The following is an 18,755-nucleotide window of genomic DNA, read 5'->3' as shown; positions in this document are numbered from 1 at the left end:
CAAAGTACTTCCCACTGAAATTAAGAAAATGTAGACTGTTCAACCTTCCTTCAGTTGTTCAGTGTACTAATACCTTCTGACTTAGTACTTCTTTGAGTACATGCTCAGCTCAGATGAAGCATCTTACTTGGTCGTTTTTAAAATACATTTGAATCTAAATGCATGCAATAAATGTTGCAAATCATTTTGCAATTTTTGCGAAGCTGGAAGGCTTCCTCACTGGAGTTCTTCAAGGACACTGTGCCTACACATGAAATGTTCTCAGACGCCAAAGGACTCGTGCTGCCCTCCATCTAGTCTTCTAGGCAGGATTTACTAAAAGTCCCCAGGTTTTGCTTCCTGTCCTGTGTAAGTAGCAAAGGAAGTCCTTAATGAGCTTTGGTGGGAATTGAATGCTGCAGTGTGTAAAAGTTTGGCTGGATCATCGCCTGAGTTGGAGGTGTCAGTGAGGCTTCACCCTTCACCACACTCCTCCTGCAGCACTTTCATGATCATCACACAGGAGCTGAAGCCTGCTGAATCTTCCTCTCTCACAAGTCTTAGAACCTGCAGGACCCCTGAGACCCCCTGATCATGGGGGAGGCATTTTACACAACTTCTCTGGAAAGGAAGGGAAGCTTAAAGGATGTGGCCTCATCAGAAGAGAGATTTCTTTCTTTAAACACACCGTATTTTTCTCAAAGATGAATCTCATGTCAATGGTACATGCATGTGCTTTTCTGTCATGATAAATACAAAGATTTCACTCAGCAGCATCATGACTAAGGGATGTATGGAGATATGATTCACTGAGGACAATGTTCAATGATTAAAATCCTCCTTTGGAAAGGAAACACAACACACCACATTTATCTTAAATATCTTCATTGTCACTTGAAAAACTGAACTACAATTATTTCTCCAGCTTCTCCTCCTCAGAGCCTGCCAGCAGTCGGGGTGCTGCCCAGGTAAAGATGTCGTTGGACGCCACCATGGCCAAGAGGCCTCCTGGGAAAGTGCCAGTCAGGATGTTGTGGTGTTTGAGCAACACAAAGTAGGAAAACTGAGTGTTTACAGGAAGTTCCACCAGCAAAAGTCAAAGCCACACACACACACACACACACACACACACACACACACACACACACACACACACTATGAGGGACCCCTCCAACCCAAACAAGTCTACATGCACTTCATTCAAGTCCTTATTGGGTTTTTTTTTAACCTGTCAGGTACTTTTGGAGCTTGAACTCTGCCCTGAGGGACGCCTGAAAGGCTGGATGCCAGGTTTGGGGTCCTGGCAGAGTTGGTTGGAGTCAGGTCAAGGTCAGGGTTGAGAGCAAGACAGCCTGAGTGGCGAAGTCAATCAATTCTGCAGACAACAACATTGATAAAAAATAAACCTGTTGGCAATCCATAAAAAGAACTACATGCATGTCACATTGATGTTTTATCGCATAAAGCAACTCACCTCTGCGGGGTCTTTGCTCCTCTTCTCTGCCAGCCAGTCCTCCACAGAGCGACCCTGGGCCCGGGAGCAGAAGTGCTCCCCTCTGTAGCGGCTGTGGCCGTAGTTTTTGGTCTTGGGGAGGCCACAGCGCTGACAAAGATAGTGCTCAAAGTTTTTTCTGGGCTTTTTCAAGGGAGCACCTTCTTCCTGGGCCCTTCGCTGCTGCTCCTCACGCAGCCTCCTGTAAAAGGCTGTGCTGCGGGGTACAGTGCTGGAGGTGGGAGATGGAGCAGCACCTGCTGGGGGGGTGGAGGCAGATGGAGGGGCAGCGGTGGAGGCAGATAGGGGGGCAGCGGTGGAGGCACATGGAGGGGCAGCGGTGGAGGCACATGGGGGGGCAGCGGTGGAGGAGGCTGCTACTGCTGCTGCTGCAGTGGCACTAGCAGTGAGGACCTGGAACATGGCTGGTGCCAGGGGCCCACAGTGAGTGACAGCCTGACCAGAGGTGTCCTGAGGCAGATGCAAAGCCAGAGCCTGGTCAGGCTGTACCGGACCCTTCAGCAGAGCCCTGTCTACAGTTAGAGGCCCTGCTGTTCTGTCCTGAGTGCTGGGCCCGGGCCCAGGCACGGCCAAGAGGACGGTTGCTGTCGCCATGCGTCTGCTTCGGCTGTTGTGCCTGCAGGACAGAGAGCCAATGATGATCAACAGCATCAGCATGTGCTGGCTCTCAGTCACTATCATTTGGATGGATTGAAACACTCAAGTTTTACCACTGCGCCAGAGTCCGCTGATTGACGTTGAAGAGCTGGACAGGGGCGGCTTTCACTAGGTCCTTGCTGTTAAGAAAGTTGTCTCTGATGAGACGGTAGTCCCTCAAGACAGTCCCCCACCGGTTGACTCGGGCACCGGCGATTGTTTGGCCCTCATAATGTATCCGGCACAGTTCCAAAAAAATGGCCTCCACAATCCTGCTGAGGCTTGGAGACTGTGGCGCAGCTGCACCCTGTTCAAGATGGGGCCTGCATCGGGAGACAAGAATCAGTTTCCTTTATCAAACTGTCTCGCAGTCCAGAATGATGCAACGTAAAAGGAAACAGCTGAAGCTCTCATGCCCTCACCAGTGGACCAACAGCTATGCTGCACTCTAGTGGCCAAAGTTAGTTACTGTACATACATCAAAACATTCAATCCTAACACTTCTAATTATAGCTGGGGAGTTTGTCTGGTGATGTTCCTGAATGTTTCACTCTAACAGTGCATTGTGCCATATTTGGCAAAGATAAAATGAAAAAAAAAGAAATGATTAAAAATTAAAAAAAAAAAAAACGTCAGGAGGATTGACACAAACATATTCAAATCAATTGCATGTTAAATTCAAATGTACCGTTTCACACTGTTCACAGCTGGTGTGTGAGCAGGCCTGGAAGGTCCAGCCTTGAATTTGCCCTTAACAAGCCTGTCCTGGTTGCAGGGAGGGAAGGAGACAGTCGCCTTGTCCCTGTCTGACAGCTTCTGCCAGAGTGCAATTATCACCTTCACCTGGCGCTGCGTTACGAAGGCATTGTGACGCAAGTTGACCATGGCTTGGGCCAGATGCACAACGTGGTGGTAACCTCCATGACCGTCCGGCCCGAGGACATCCTGCAGCAAATGAACAAACCAGTCATTGAGGCTTTAAATGCACACGGCTGCTGGTATCCACACATGACCCATTAAGAGTGACCGTAGGCAGCTTACGTCTTCCTCCTCTGTGGGCTCTGACAGGTGCGCCTGTGGTGACGACGAGATGGCAGGCAGGGGCCTGAGAGGCTGGCCTGGAAGGAGCAGAGGCACCAACTGCTCCGCAAACATCATGTCCCCCAGAGCGTCTTCATCCTCCTCCTCCTGGTAGCCTTCATCTGCAGGTACTTCCACCTGCTCCGCCTCATCCATCTCATCCGGAGTGTCTGGATCCTGGCCAGTTTGCGGCAGCACGGCGCCTGTCTGGGAGAAAAGGTACTCCACCCCAATGAGTTCCCCTGAATCAAGCACGCAAAGAGATGCGATGCTTCATTTGAGCAGTGAAAATGGATGCATGCGTGAAAAAAGACTCCTCCTCCCTGACAACAGACCTGTGTACTTCCCAGGCTGGGTGTAGTTGTCGACCAGCTTCAGACCCAGGAACTCCTGGGTGAGCTGGTTGAAGCTGTGCTGCATCTCAGCACTGTGGCACCTGAGCGTCGTCCTGCTGGCTTTCTGCACAGCTGCACTGACCCGGTTCTCATTCCACCTCACCAGTCCATCCAGCAGGTAAACCTGGAAGTGGAGGGAGCTGGAGCTCATGCCTGTGACAGAAAGAGAAGGTGACAGAAAGAGAGGCAGAGGAGGTGGAAGAGGAGGATGAGGACAAAGAAATAAGAAGACAGGAGTGAGACAGAACGAGAGACTGAGCACAAGCTGAATACATTGTTGGAGACATGTCTCACCTGGGATGTAACCGTCCAGGTGGAGGTGGAATGACTCCAGGGAGGTGGACCCTCTGGCACAGTGGAACACAGGGAGCCTGACCCCCGCTCTGGTCACTTCCCTCATCTTGACATAAAGCTCCACCCCCTCTGGATCCTGGATGCAGGCAAGGTGACGACGCTCTGTGCTCCAAATCTCCGTCATCCTGGTGCGGTTGATGAGTGGGACGCCCGTGGTGTCCGTCTGGTCCCAGAAGGAGTCCAGCAGCTCTTGGATGAGCCACTCCGTCTCCTGGACTCCCCTGGTCCTACGGCAGCAGTGACGGGCCAGCTCTCTGGCTGTGAGCTTCACCCGGGCGTCCCTCCCCGCCTCAGACTGCTTGGCCTCCATCAGGTGCTCCATGTCGCCGCTGTCCCACTCCAAGAGGGCAAAGGACAACCGTGCCATGAAGAGGCCATACAGCTGGTGGCTGTCAGTGGTGACACCTTGAGAGAAGCGTCGCATGAGGTGCCACACATCAAGGCGCACCACCAGCTGATCCCATTCCCTGAACATTGCTGCTACCTGTTGAAAACGTTGAATATGTGAACGTCCTCAAGCTTGTGACGGTGGGAAAAACAAAGCCACTACCATTGCAAGACGAGGTGCATTACCTTGCAGTGTCCTTTGCCAGTGACACAGCAGTCCCGGTCCACATACATGACCCGTGGAGGTGCCTTTCCTGCCTCTCGGTAACGCCGCATGAGTCCAGCCGCCATGGGCATAAGCCCACCCCCCTCAGTGGGAGTGAGGACGGATATGAGCACCTGCCCGTGCTCGTTGCCCACGCTGGTGACCCACTCAGCCGTCCCGGCGGAATCACCCACCAGCTTCTTGGTCAACTGTGACAGAGGAGAAATACAAGTAATTCCCATGTTTTGTCCAGTCACTTGTCAGTGCCCTCACTTTGTACAAGAATAACAGCTTGCCTTCTTGGTGGAGCTCATGTTCAAGATGTCACCAAAGATGGATGTGACCCTGGCTTTAGTCTCCGTCAGACGAGAGAGAGCATCCCGTACATAGAGGGAGAGCAGCCAGCGTACACTGGGTACCGGGTGCATGGGTGGGATGGACACGAGCCCTGGCTGTTTGGCAAAACCCTGTACCCGAAGCTGGCGGAGCACGGAGAGGTACCTCATCGACCGCAACATCCACTCTTTCCTGTGCTGCTCCTGCAGGGCGGCGTGGAGGCAGGGTGCAGATTCCACAAGGGTGCGCTGCTGAAGCTGCCAGATGACGGCCTTGTCACAGGACAGGCTGTCAAAGAGAGGAGAGAGAATGATGGAAGCATGAATTCTACTCACATAAGAACTCTGAAAAGTAAAACAACAACTGTAACAATGATAACCCTGTAAGTAACCAGGGCTGCACTAAAGGCAATTTAAAATGTCCAGTGACTTGTCTCTCTGCTTACTTGGACGTGAGGACAGCGGGGAACTCTGTCTGGTGGGTCAGGCTCAGCTGTCCCACGATGTTCTGCGCCCACGCCGCGTACTTTCTCTGACACGAGTGGCATTCCAGGTACTCCGTGCCCATGAAGTACCAGCCGCTCATGTCCAGAACCCTCCGGACCGTCCTATAAAGGCCAGCTCCAGTCAGGGGACGCCCACAGCTGGGGCACACTAGCTTGGAAGCCCACAACCTGTCGGGCACCCACAGGAAGAACCGGCTCTGGTAAAAGGCATGGGACGATGCGGGGGGCTGCATGTACAGAGGCCGGGGTCCAGGGGGGAACCACCACATGTGGAGGTCTGAGGTGAGGACTGGCTGCCCTCCCACACTGCGTGTAAAGAGAGCCCGGCCTAGCCAGTCCTGGTCCTCCTCTGGCAGCGTCTGCCTCCAGCCTTTGGGCAGCAGCTGCAACCACCACATTGATCGGCAGTTATATAAAGATATAAATCTTAAAATTTGGTTCCAGCAGTTTACCTGCGTGTCTGCACACACATCAACAGCTCATCTGTACTACCTGTGCACCAGAGGGGGATGAGGCAGGGGTTGCGGGCTGTCCTCCTTCATCATCTGAAGGGTGGACATCAGAAAGGGGGGTTCCGGAGAGGATCGGTCCAGGTGGAGTTACGGGTGGCCTTGTGTCTCCAACCTCTGTATATCACACAAACAGACACACACACGTCATAAACAAGAACAGCTGAAACACAAACATCTCCATCAATGTTCACTCACGGGACTCGACTTCCATGGCAGCAGTTGGCAGATCCTCAGCTGAAAGCTCAGACGGGTCGATGGATGTCGCACCTGTGAACACACAAACACACAGAGAGAAAAAATAAATACACGAGAGAAGTTTGCTCATGTCAGCTGTGTGTAAACAGAAGGAACTTACTGAACGTGGGCTGCTGCGCTGGCTGCTGGGGGGTGGGCGTTGACGATGACGAGGCCGTTGACGACACCGACACCGCTGCCTCTTCATCCCGGCACAACACGTAAGTCTGCAGTGCATACTTGAGTGACCCTGCCCTCACCTTCTGCTCCCTCACCCACTGCACGTAACTGCAGACATGACAACAAACAGGTGAAGTCAACACCTGGGTGCCCTCACACTTTATCACCTTTACAGTACAATAGAGCAACACTTACGCTCTCCTCTCACTGCTGCTGGACTCATACAAGCTCTGTAGCGTCTCCTTGGCATAAGCGCCAAAACCCACCGGCGTCCCATCCATGCCCCTCACAGATAAAGAGCCCTCGCACATCATACGCCTCTGGATGGTTGCCGTCATCTCTCTGAAGAGACAGGCGTAGGAAGCAAGGGCGTCTTTGTTTGCAGTGAGGGGCGACTCCCTGACGTCCCCGCCTTCCCTCTCTTTCTGGTGAGACACAATGAGGCTACAAGCGTAACCTACATCGTGGCTCAAAAGCCACTTGAAGGTCTGACCCTGGTACTTGCCAAACTGGAGCTCACTCTCACTGAGCACCAGCTGGAAGCACTCAGGGTCTCCTCCACCCTGGATGACACGGGCCTTCGCCTCCTCCCTCACCTGCTCAGGCTTCTTCACTTCTAACATCTTAGCAGACCCTTGCTGGTTGGATGCTCGGGCCAGCCTTGACGCCACAGGCGAAGGCGCCAGGGTGAGGTCGGACAACGAAGCCCCGTGGTAACAGAACGCAGGTTTAAAATCCATTCTGTAAAGAGTCACACAAGACAATCTTTGAGTGTTAAGCTGTGTTACAGAGACAACACTCCTGTTACACACATCTGCAGGGTGTAAAGACGTCTCCACTCGTGTGTTGTGCTGGAGATAAATGAGTGCTGCGTGATGCCTGGACTGTATGAGCACCAGTGGCTGATTTTACTGACTATTACACTTCATAAACCCTATGAATGTCAGCTGAAGAAGAGGCTCAGTCATACAGGAGGACAGTGGACAAACTGAGCCACAGCCACGCACAACATTTTCCAACACACAAGTACGCACCTTTGTGCACACGCACATATACACACTAAACTTTAATCCATCCATTTTCTACCACTTATACTGTTTTTTTTTTTTTTTTGGGGGGGGGGGGGCACAGGGAGAACACAAACTCCACACAGAAAGACCCGTGCAGGAACCTGGAACCGTCTTGGTGTGAGGTGACAGTGTTCACCACTAAACGTTCATTTCCAAAGTATTAGGAGTACTGCGTCCGCTGGCGTCGTGATGCCCAATGTGTCACATCCCACTGATTAAAGCCCATAACACACTAATATAAAAATGTAATAAATATGCTCATATGTACCAAATAGTCTGTCATAAATTAAATTGATGGACTACATGGTAAAAGACTTTTGGAGAGCGTTCAGAGGCAGAACTTTAGCGGCTAACGACATCCTCAATCCTGCTAGCATAAAGTAACGTCCATTACGGTAATGCGAACACAAAAATCTCATCACAAGCACAGCGAAATGTTCAGGCTCTGATACAGACATTTATTTATGGGGATCATTGAGCTACGTAGGAATTTTGTATGAACTCTCATTCATTTTACACCGTGAGAACTGTCCGAAACCTGTAGGAACTCCGCCACTGTGAGTGGAAAATTCGAACTTCAGTATTTTTAAAGTCCTTCATTTCTGACGGGAGAAGTGGGGCAGTATAATTTACCTGTTCTCTATTCGACCGCGACGATTTTTAACGTCCCTGCCACCCGACTGGGCCGTTAAGACGAAGAGCGCCCGACCAATCGGACATTGCAGTTCGAAGGGAGGCTTTCTATTGGCCGATTCAAATTTAGACTCCACCGGGAGCACTTAGTGGAAGGACCTGACTCGTACCACCACAGCCGTCTGTGTGACATTCTCTGGTACCACCCACCCGATCCGTTCTGCCCATGCGCAGTATGACGTACAAGGAAGAGGACAGATTTGCGTACCTGTGCTGCGTCCGAATTGCCAAGTGGAAACCTCCATCTTACTATTTCGACCGACCGCTGCAGCCTCCTCCTACGACCTAAACAAGGTGGTACCATGCGGACACCTTGGAAAATTGGTGAAGCACGACCTCTGCTGGCAGAGCACAGATACCGAAGATAGGTAGACAGCACCAACAGAAGCCCCACCTGCTGGCCTGGCTGTCGTACTGCACTCCACTCTGAACGCACCTCTCACTCACTCTACTATGAAGCACATTAACGCACCTGTAAAGGTGTGTTCACACCTTTAGTCATCAACAATGACTATAAACGTTCGTGTTGCATCAGAATGGGTGAGTGCTGGTGGCACAAACTTGGCTCGTGCATCCACAAGTTTTTAGGGGACGAAGAAGTCGTCCACGGTGCATTGTGGGCCATAGGTAGCTCCGTAGGATGCACCTGAACCAACCTCCAATGTGGGCGTGTTTAGTTTGGAGTTTAGGTCACCAAGTAGGTTGCTACTCACGCCAGTTGTGGTTTCTGACAGCCTACGACCTCCTCAGCAATCCGGACGCAGCACTGGTCTGTATCAAACATGGCGCTGCCGTGCTTGACTCCAAAGAAAAGGCCTTACGGTTCATCCATAACTGGCTTCATTTAGCAAAGTGGCTAAGGTTTTCTGCAGTGTATCGTTCTACTAATTGTATTGATTTGCTTCTAGAAAGTTTGGTATACTTTGGGTTTGACTTGAGACCAACAGGAGTTTTTTGGCTCGACAGGTTAAATGTTCGGTGTCGCAGGTTCGATCCCATGTCTTTTCAATAGCCAAGTTCCTGGAATACAACAGTTAAGTGCTGTAAGGTATCCAAGTGTTCAAAATTGACAGCCATTTTATGGTTCAAGCAAACACTTCATCCCACATGCAAATCAAGCCAAATTCAAGTTGTCGAAGAAATGCCTTTCAGTGCACCTTCAATGCTCCTGAAGGGCTGTCACATGACCCCTTCGCATTAGACTGATAAGATTCATTCAATAACAACAAGTCAACAAGATGTAGCCAGTCGATGAATACACATCAAGAAGTTCAAGGGCTATGATGGGCTGGTAGTTTCCTGGGGGATTGATTCAAGAGTCATTTTAGTCCCCAAGGTAGTTTGTTGATGTGCACCACAGGCTGCTACAGCCAGCAGTGCTGAGACAAGACAAATCAAGTGCACACACTAAGTCCATGTTCTGTCCTCACTGCTGCACAGGTCGTTGAGGAGAGCCAGTTGATAAAATACAAACTTATTGGACTGGAAAAGTGTAGTGAATCTCATGTGTCACTGTTTAACTGATCCTTCGGTCTGTCCATACACACGCCCTCAACACCCGTGAGTCTCAGTGATCATGCAGTTTGTCAACACCTTGCTGGTCTGCACAGGGATCAATGAAAGCGTCCATGTTGTGATGCAGCTGGAATCTAGAGAAAGGGGTCCTTGGCCTCAGCAAGGTCAGACTCCAATGCCACCTGGAATACCTCACTCCACTCCTCCTCATCCATGACAGCACACTGGGCTCTGTCACTCTGCCCACCAGATGCTGCTGGTTCCATGAGGCCCTCTGGTGGAGAACTGCAAGAACTGAGGGGTGGAAGGAGCTGTGCACACTCACAACCTCGGGTCCCAACTATACCAAGACTTTTTACTTGAAATGTCACAATCATTGAATCATTTTGTCATTTTGCCTTTAGTTAGTTGATCGTGATAAAACACAGGACAACAATTTTAGGCAAAAAACATGTTTTTATAAGAACGACAATATCAAAGGATTTAACAGGATCATAAAATAATCCTACTTTAACCATTTAGAACACACGCCTGTTTAAGAAAGTCACTGGTGACAAATATAAATACAACAATGTCTTAATGGCAACAAAGAATCACTCCCATTACATGCTGATATTTGTTACGAGACTCTTGAAAGCCTCCTGATCAACCTCAGACAGCGGTTGGAGGTCCTTCGCCATCGTCTCAGCAATGCTCCTCGTGACATCCATGGAACTTTGTGAGTTGTCTGGGTGACATAAAGTGATTCAGATACTTAAGTCTGTAACTTGAATCTTCATGGAAGAGGAATTCTCATTTTCCTGCCTTGGGTTTGGGGATCTCCCCTCTCCTCCTTCCTCAACTTCTTCCTCCAGAGGATGAGCTGCTTTAATATGTTTGTGTAAGTTTGTGGTGTAACCACAGTGGTGAATGAGTTTATGAAACACACCCCGTGTGGCCGTGTCCCTATCAGCTGCAGTGAATCAGCTCCACACAGCTTCTCCTTCCCTCTGCCATGATGGGCTGCTCCCAGAGAGAGAAGGAGCTGCGCCGTTTGCACAGACGTGGAGAGAAGCTGCGCTCGCATGACTGAAAATTCCAGTAATTTGCTGGACGAATGGAAGAGAAACTGTAACAAAAGTATCGATCAATCTGATACCGATACTCACCTTGGTATGGATCCGAGCAATATTTAGAAGCACTTAATCAGAAGAAGCTGTGTGTGTGTGTGTGTGTGTAAGTAAGTAAATACAGAATAAACAGGGCTGAAACTTAAAGGCTCCCTGACAGGTACTTTCAAATATTTTATAGTCACATTTTTTTAATCTCATTTCAAATGTGATTCAACTCTTTTGCTGTCTCAGAATTTGTTTGTTGATGTTGTTTTCTGCAGACTTAATTCTCTCAGCTTTCCAGGCTTTGCTGTCAACTCCAACCTGCCAGCTCCCAGTGCCCTGAGCCTGCCATCAAACCTGCAAGGCAGCCTTCAGGGCACGGTTGAAGCTCCAAAACTGTTGGACAGGTACAGAAATGCACCTGTACAGATTGTGTGCAGGCATTTCTTGGGGAGGGGACTACTTCCACATGTAAAGATGTTTTAATTTTAAATTCATGTTCATTGTGTTACATGACAATGTAGTACACACACCAGATGCAGTAAATTGTACACTTACACATCTTAAGCACATCATGTTTGAAGGTTTGCTCTGTGCTGTTCAGCTGTTTCAGGTGTGTTTACCTTCAGCCCAGCTGTACAGTAGAAGCCCCCTGCTGTGACGAGCAGCAGCACCTGACCGTCTCTGCAGGCTACGCCAACCAGCAAACCACTCGTCTGCTTTTTAGCACTTGGAACAGTTGTTTCAGGATTGTCACTGATGACCTGTCGTGACCCGTTTATGTCTCTGTGCAGAAAATATGGCACGATTTACTCCTGAAAACACAGCACGATGACGCCATGTTGCACGACTGGATTACTTGTCCTGTTGTGCCATCATTAAACATTATATTGTATTGTACTGTCTTCTGCTTATTCCTGTTAAGGGTCGCGGGGGGGTGGAGCCTATCCCAGTGGCTATGGGTGAGAGGCGGGGTTCACCCTGGACGGGTCACCAGTCCGTCACAGGGCCAACAATTATAGACAGACAACCATTGGCTCTCCCAGCCACGCCTACAGTCAATTTAGAGTCTGGATTAACCTGGTCCCTCTTGATGTCTTTGGACTGTGGAGGAAGCTGGAGTACCAGAGAGAACCCAGCAGGAACAGGGAGAACATGGAGACTAACCTCGCCTGAGCTGGGACTCGAACCTTCTTGCTGTGGGGCCACAGTGAGGACCACTGCACCACCGTGCAGCCTCATATTGTATTGTATTGTATTGGACTACCTTAGTCATTCTTAAACGCTCCCCAAAACAGGATTCTTCCTGCTGAGGGTGAGCAGGACCAGAGGGAGAGCACCCATCACAGCTGTTTTCAAGTGGGTACGTTAGTTTGTGAGGCTTTTGGATCAGAAGTGGTCTTCATGGGCTGATCGTGGATGTGCTTGTTTGCTGCTGCACAACCACATTCCTGCTTCAAACACTTTGTAATGGTGTCCAGTTCAGATCAGCTCAAAATGAAGCCTGGCCATCCGAGCCTGAGGGGAATTTGGTCTCACTTGAATTTTGTTCCAGCTCTGGGGTCTCATGTATCAATACTTGCGTGGATCACATACTAAAAACTTGCGGTCGCAAGAAGAGAGAGAGTTGCGTATGCAAAAAAAAATCCGGAAGTATCAATGTGTGCGAACGCCAGAATCCACGCACGTTTCCTTGATACATCCCAATCAGCGTGGAATTGAGCACAGATGTCGGAGCGACCGGGCCGCCTCCGTTACGCCCACCTATAAATACACAAATTCATTCAAATAGGGTCTCCGCTGTTGGCGATCGCTAAATAATGTCCAAGAAAAAGAGGTTCACGGCGTGCGAGCTGGTGGAGGAGGAGAGACAGCAGAGTTTGTTTGACAGCCTGTCCAGTGGTGTCAGCATAAACAATAAAGGTTGAGAGTGGATAAGAAGTGAGAGCGTGAAGGAGGTGGGTGAAGGAGCAACGCACCCCGTGAGATGAAAAAAAAGTGGTTGGACCTGTGATTGGCTAAAGTTCAATGCTGCGCATCACTAAATGAAATAACTACAATAATCAATTGGCTTCAATCTAAATTTAAATAACAACATGGAAAATGGCACCAACAGGACCTCAAGGTGGAGGTCAAGCGGCGTACAGCTGCCCTCCAGAGGAGGAGTGCGGGCCAGACAGGTGGGGGTCAGGGAGAGGGGCACCTGACGGAATCTGAGCAGCGGGTGGCGTCACGGGCAGAACCTCTGTGGGGGGGATTGTCGCCACCACCCACGCTGACTCCGAGAGCCTGGAGGGTCAGTGGCAACTCCATTTCTTAGCAACATTTCCACCTGCTTTGCCACAGATGTGAAGGCAACAAATACACAGAATCAGACGTTAAATAAACCAATATGTTTAATAGAAATTGATCTGTCAGACATGCCGCCGACGTGCAGCACCCCTGCCGGCTCCCGCGCCAGCCCGTCCACCTGCTCAGAGTCAACCGCCAGGACCAGCGGCATTCGGGCCAGCCCGTCCTCCGGTCCGCCATCTCCCGCTAGAAGGTTTTTTGTGCCCGATGTATGTGCGGTTATCAAATAATGTCAGTTACCAAACACCGCCACAGGGTGTCGCCAACGGACCAAAGTGCAGCTAACGCAAGAATGGTCATCGTCATCGTCATCTTCCGCTTATTCCTTACTAGTAAGGATCGTGGGGGGTGGAGCCTATCCCAGCATCTACGGGCGAGATGTGGGGTTCACCCTGGACAGGTCGCCAGTCCATCGCAGGGCCAACATAGAGACAGACAACCATTCACACTCACAGTCACTTCAGAGTATCCAATCAGCCTCGTCCCCTCTTGATGTCTTTGGACTGTGGAGGAAGCCGGAGTACCAGAGAGAACCCATGTAGGAACAGGGAGAACATGGACACTACACACAGAAAGATCCCACGCCCGAGCTGGGACTCGAACCCAGAACCTTCTTGCTGTGAGGCAACAGTGCTGACCACTGCACCACCGTGCAGCCCTCACAAGAAGTGGCTTTCCGCCAACTTCTACGGCACCTCCAGAGTTGGCGTGAAACAACTTCTAGAATCGACGAACTTTTTGCGTTGATACATCTGAACGTGAGCGTTAGTTCTTGCGTACGCAAGTTTTTCTTGCATAAACCGCGTGAATACGTGAGGCCCCTGGTCTACAATCACATGACAGGTCACAGGTTTCCAGGCAGGCCGTCCTCCCCCACCTACAGAGAGAGCCCCAAGGTGCTGCAGAGGTGAGAACCATCAGCAGGCGAGAGATCCTGGGAAACGGACAGACAATTTGCAGACCAGTGGAAGGTGAGCTGGAGGATGCACCCAAAGAGAACTGATGAAGGAAGCCTGACCTTTGCCAGCAGCAGCAGCAGCAGCCAGGCTCTGCCACTTCCTCCTCCAGTAGCATAGCCCTCATAGTAGCATGAGTGTCAGAAAGCCCAGACAGGAGGCCAGGACACACCTGTCACACCTGGGGTGAACCCGGGGGCTGGAGTTTGACCACACGTACGATAGGAGCCACGGTTCAGTTTGGATAAAAGCACAGTCAAAGTCCATCCCATTGAACAGATAAAAGGCCTTGTTGGCCTGCAGTGACATTGGATTGTTAGCAGTTCTCAAAGACAGAGTTCAACATCAAATTATCCTCTAATTTAGGACTTCCCTGATTACCATGATGAAGTCTTTTTACTGTTCGTCTGGAGAAAAGCAACATCAGCGTCCCTCATGCAGAACAGATGAAAAGAAATTTCATCCAGCCTTGATGGAGGAATTTTAACATTTCCAACAGAAGAAGTTACACATACAAATACCATGTAATAAGGCACTTCCCAGAGTACTGGCTCAGCTGGTATGAAGTATTTTTACTGTTTAGTTTCAAATATAAAACAAGGTCGGTGTCTTTCCACTGCTCAGTATTTATGATGGAAATATGAAGAATCCCATGTCAAAGTCTACTGAAAATGCTTCAAAAATGCAAATCGGATTTCATCTTTTTCAACCAGGCTAATTAAATGTTCCAAAGGGTGTTCTAATACTGGCTTGGCCAATAGGAAGCCTCACACAAACTGCCAGTATCTGATTGGTCGAGAGCTGTCTTGTGATTCTCTGTCTGATTGACTTCGACCGGCTGCAGGGATTTTGATCTCCAGTGTCACTGAACTAGAGAGAGAGAGCGGTAAGTTGTGTTGCTCCAGTTGGAATTACAAGTGTTGAAAAACCCACGAGGTTCATGAGCAGAATGTGTCCAGTATCTGGGATATTTGTTGGTGCTGCTGGTCGTCTTGTCTGAAGTCACAGACTCGTGGAGTTTGGACATTTTTAGACGTTTCAACTGTGAAAAGAATGAAGGTTCATGTGAAGTTCACATAAATGCCAACAAACAGCAGGTCTAAATGTCAGTGAGGTATCTGGAACATCTCCTTGTGCTGGGATGAGATTTGGATGTCTTCTGATTGGAGCAGATGTTGCTGTAGGCTAGCACGGGAGAAGGCGTCGCTCGCATCTGGTCAGACGTTCCTGAAGGTGCTGCAGGAGGAATGTGGTGGATCGTCCCCACAGGCTGCAGCCTCCCTGATCCTTCAGTGTTTCAGGCTGGATGAGGTTGAAGGACTCGATCAGTTCTTTGCATCATGCATGACTGGAATGGTGAAGCCTCCTGAGAGCCATGAAAAACAGGTGTGTTTCTAAATCAAAGCCCATTCAGTGTCCTGGAGTTCCTGTTCCTGTGGAGGCCAGTTTACATCCAGGAGTCCACTGGAACCGATGACTGACCACCACAGGGACTTGGCCCCGGCCCCTCAGGGCCAGATTTCACTTCCTCTCATTGACGACACGACGATCTGACAACTTTGATCCTTTTATTTGTGATTTTTCTTTCCGATCTTTTGTGCAACACTAGACTTTTAAAGGAAAAATCCCCATGTTTCAAACAAAGAATGAACTAAAATGAAAAAGTAGGTCTCCTGATGAAGTTGAATGATCAGTGTCATTATGATATTCATGTGTTCTTGTCCTGAGTTATAATTCATGGCTTCAGACTGGAAATGCTGCAGCAAGGAACAGTTGAGCCCCATCCATCCATCCCGTTTCTACCGTTTATCCTGGTAAGGGTTGTGGGGGGATGGAGCCCACACACACACACACACACACACACACACACACACACACACACACACACACACACACACACACACACACACAAAACATACTGACAATGTACTTTTGTTTGAATTTTTTTATTTGCAATAAAAACAGCAATGACATGAAGCAAATCCACAAACTGTTCAATGATTCGTCAAACTTGATTCACGTCGTTTTATCAACAATTTTATCACCAATGAACAATAAACATAACAACTCATGATGAACTGGTCATTTGGAGCCTCGTTTGAAAAGCCTCAACAGCCAGTTTCTCTCCTTCTTCTTGCTCTTCTTCTTTGTCTGCTCTTCCTGGTTGCTCCTTTTACTTGAGGACTCCAGATCGCTGGTCTTGGTGGCGAAGATGAGCTCCTGCTCTGACGACTCCCTGTGCTTTGGCAGTCGCGTCTTGATGTCCAGGTCTTGATGGGCTTTTCTTGCTGTGCCCAGCTCCTCCTGAGCTTCATCCTCCCTGGTTCCTGACCTGACCTGGTCCACAGTCAGCTCCTCCTGAGCTTCATCCTCCCTGGTTCCTGACCTGACCTGGTCCACAGTCAGCTCCTCCTGTGGCAGCTCCTCACAGGCCTGACCTTCCAGCATCTCCACTTCTTGCTGCTGCTGCCAGACGGTTGACATGGCCTCGTTCACGGCCTGGTCGTTGCTCAGCACCTCCCCCTGTAGCTCCTGTATGTTGGCCCTGGTCGGCTCCACAGCCAAGTCCATGTCGTGCAGCTCTGTCCTGGCCTTCTTGAGAAGCCTCTGAAGTAGTCCCTGAAGGTGCTGGGAATGTGACCTGGCCCCATGCAAAGCCTGGTCCTTGTGTTCCAGCTCCTTCTGGAGCTGACTGATGGTGGTGCAGGCCTGGTTCACAGCCAGGTCCTTCAGTTGCAGCTCCTTCTGGAGCTGCTCCACCTTCAACCTTGCCTCATTCACAGCGAGGTCCTTGTGTTGCAGGTCGTCCTCTAGCTGCTCTGTCTTGGACCTGGCCTCAAGAACAGCCAGGGTCTTTTCTCTCAATTTGTCATTGGCAAGATTCCTCATCGTCTCCAATGCTTCCTGGAGCTTCCTCATAGTTGACTTGGCCTCAGCCACATCCTGCTCTATCATGTCGAGCTCTTCCTCCAGGCAGGACACCTTCATTTCTGTCTTTTTTCTGAGAACCTCCTCAGCCGTCAGTTTGATCTGCAGAGACAGTTTCTCTTCGTCCTTCTTCAAGGCCTCAGCCCTCAGCTCCTGCATTTCTAGCCGGAGCTTCTGAAATGCCATCTTGAGGGATCTCAGCTCCTGGTTTTCTGCCACCCTCTCCTTCCTCATGAAGCGTCTGATGGACTTCATCAGGTCACAGTTTGTCTTTCAAGCTCTGAGACTCTCTGAGGTTGTTGTGTGTAACTGGATGTCCAAGTGTGAGAACATTTAACACCGACGTATTCTCATATGTGCTGACGTCCTTTCTGACATCATGAGGTTCTGAGATAAATTCCAAACTCATGAATTGACAAACCCTCTCTGACTAATGTCTTTGATCTCTTTGATCTTTTTGATGAGGTCATTGGCATCATCTGACTGCCTTCATCTCCAACATCCAAATTCCAACCTTGTTCTCTGGCCGACTGGAGTCGTCTCAAGATGGCGTCCAATCACAACCTGCAGACAAAGGAGCCCAGCTGGTGCTGCATCAGACTCACCTGCATGCACACAGGCTCCTCCCATCCCTGGAGTTCATCAATAATATTTGGGGATTGGTTTACATGATGAATCTCCTCCCCTCCTCTCCTTTCCTCATTACCATGACTTGTTTCACTTTGTAGTTTGTCCTTGGTGTCTCTCAGTCTCTCTGTGTATCCACAGATCCACCGGAGCTCCACCTCTCGGCACCAACCGCCACCTGCATCGCCCCCCTACCCCCCACCTTTCCCCTGCTGTTACACCGGCCTGTGCTCCCCTCCCATGAACCAGTCTGCCATCCAGTCCCCCATCAAGCTGGCTTGCTCTCCCTGTCTCACCTACCAGAAGCTTCCTTCCTCAGCTGTTATTAACATTTCCATGTTTCCCGCATTTTGTATTGTAAACTGTTTTCTTGTCTGTAACAACATCTCCTGCACGTCTGTCCCTCCTGGTGAGGGATCCTCCTCTGTTGCTCACCCTGAGGTTTCTCAGATTTTTCCCTGTTAAAAGGGTTTTCGATGGAGTTTCTCCTCAGTCGATGTGAGGGTCTAAGGACAGAGGATGTTGTTATGATACCATGAAGCCTGGAGACAAACTGGTGGTGAAAACGGGCTCTAAAAATAAAACTGCCTTAACTTTCAAAACCATTTACTTTCCATCGAGGTGCAAAACAAGGCTGCCCAATCTCAGGTCTACTCTTTAATTTGGTCATTGAGCCATTAGCTGACAAAATAAGATCTGACAATAATATAAAGGGCATATGAATTGGAGGGCAAACATCTAAGATATCGTTGTACTGTGATGAAATAATTTTATACTGAACAGAGGTGGAATCTTCACTTCAGCACCTTAACCAGATTACTCAGTACGGTGCTCTGTCAGGATAGAAAGTAAATTGGGAGAAAAGTGAATTGATGCCGTTAAATGAAACTTGTACTGCTACATGCATGCAGAATACCAAAATAAAATGGAAACAAACAGAATTTACATATCTTGGACTAAAAATTTCATCAAGCATTTGTCAAACAAGAGGTACAAACCTCACTGAACCTTTGAATAAAATAAGAGCAAATACTGATTGCTGGTCAGGCCTTCCCATATCGCTGTGGGGTCGAGTAAACATTGCAAAAAGAATTAAAGCTGCAAGCAGCGTTGTTCGGGCCTGAGCCCCCCCCCCCCCACGCTGCTCACACATGAAAAGATGGTCAATGATGTTGACTTCCTAGGGTTTGTTGAAGCTGCTTTA

The 18,755-nt window shown here is 49.5% G+C and overlaps 2 protein-coding genes across 7 annotated transcripts; both read right to left on the bottom strand.

Annotated features, from left to right (window-relative positions):
• Positions 1-779: 779 nt before the first annotated feature.
• On the bottom strand, positions 780-8,360 carry LOC147245714 (uncharacterized). Of its 6 annotated transcripts, none has more exons than XM_086184565.1 (15): positions 8,288-8,360; positions 6,512-7,057; positions 6,258-6,424; positions 6,098-6,169; positions 5,883-6,016; positions 5,331-5,773; positions 4,846-5,173; positions 4,531-4,758; positions 3,898-4,441; positions 3,544-3,756; positions 3,170-3,450; positions 2,817-3,073; positions 2,203-2,451; positions 1,454-2,108; positions 780-1,354 (listed from the first exon to the last, which is right to left on the bottom strand). In XM_086184565.1, exons 2-15 carry the CDS (start codon positions 7,054-7,056, stop codon positions 1,349-1,351), a joined length of 4,122 nt encoding a protein of 1,373 aa, XP_086040691.1. In that variant the 5' UTR covers position 7,057; positions 8,288-8,360; the 3' UTR covers positions 780-1,348. The 6 variants fall into 6 exon arrangements, with proteins under 6 accessions (XP_086040691.1, XP_086040690.1, XP_086040692.1 ...); XM_086184564.1 differs by lacking the exon at positions 8,288-8,360 and adding an exon at positions 8,020-8,214; XM_086184566.1 differs by lacking the exon at positions 8,288-8,360 and adding an exon at positions 8,020-8,214 and having other exon boundaries at positions 3,170-3,411.
• A 7,645-nt stretch (positions 8,361-16,005) lies between these two features.
• On the bottom strand, positions 16,006-17,246 carry LOC147245713 (uncharacterized). The gene is made up of 2 exons (XM_086185328.1): positions 16,388-17,246; positions 16,006-16,333 (listed from the first exon to the last, which is right to left on the bottom strand). The coding sequence occupies exons 1-2, from the start codon at positions 17,177-17,179 to the stop codon at positions 16,079-16,081; spliced, it is 1,047 nt and encodes a 348-aa protein (XP_086041454.1). The 5' UTR covers positions 17,180-17,246; the 3' UTR covers positions 16,006-16,078.
• Positions 17,247-18,755: the final 1,509 nt, after the last annotated feature.

This window comes from Aulostomus chinensis, chromosome 18 (assembly GCF_037954235.1).
Source record: "Aulostomus chinensis isolate RoL2024-O1b breed Wild chromosome 18, RoL_Achi_v1.0, whole genome shotgun sequence".
NCBI classification, from domain to species: domain Eukaryota; kingdom Metazoa; phylum Chordata; class Actinopteri; order Syngnathiformes; family Aulostomidae; genus Aulostomus; species Aulostomus chinensis.
This window is presented reverse-complemented; position numbering and strand designations above follow the sequence as displayed.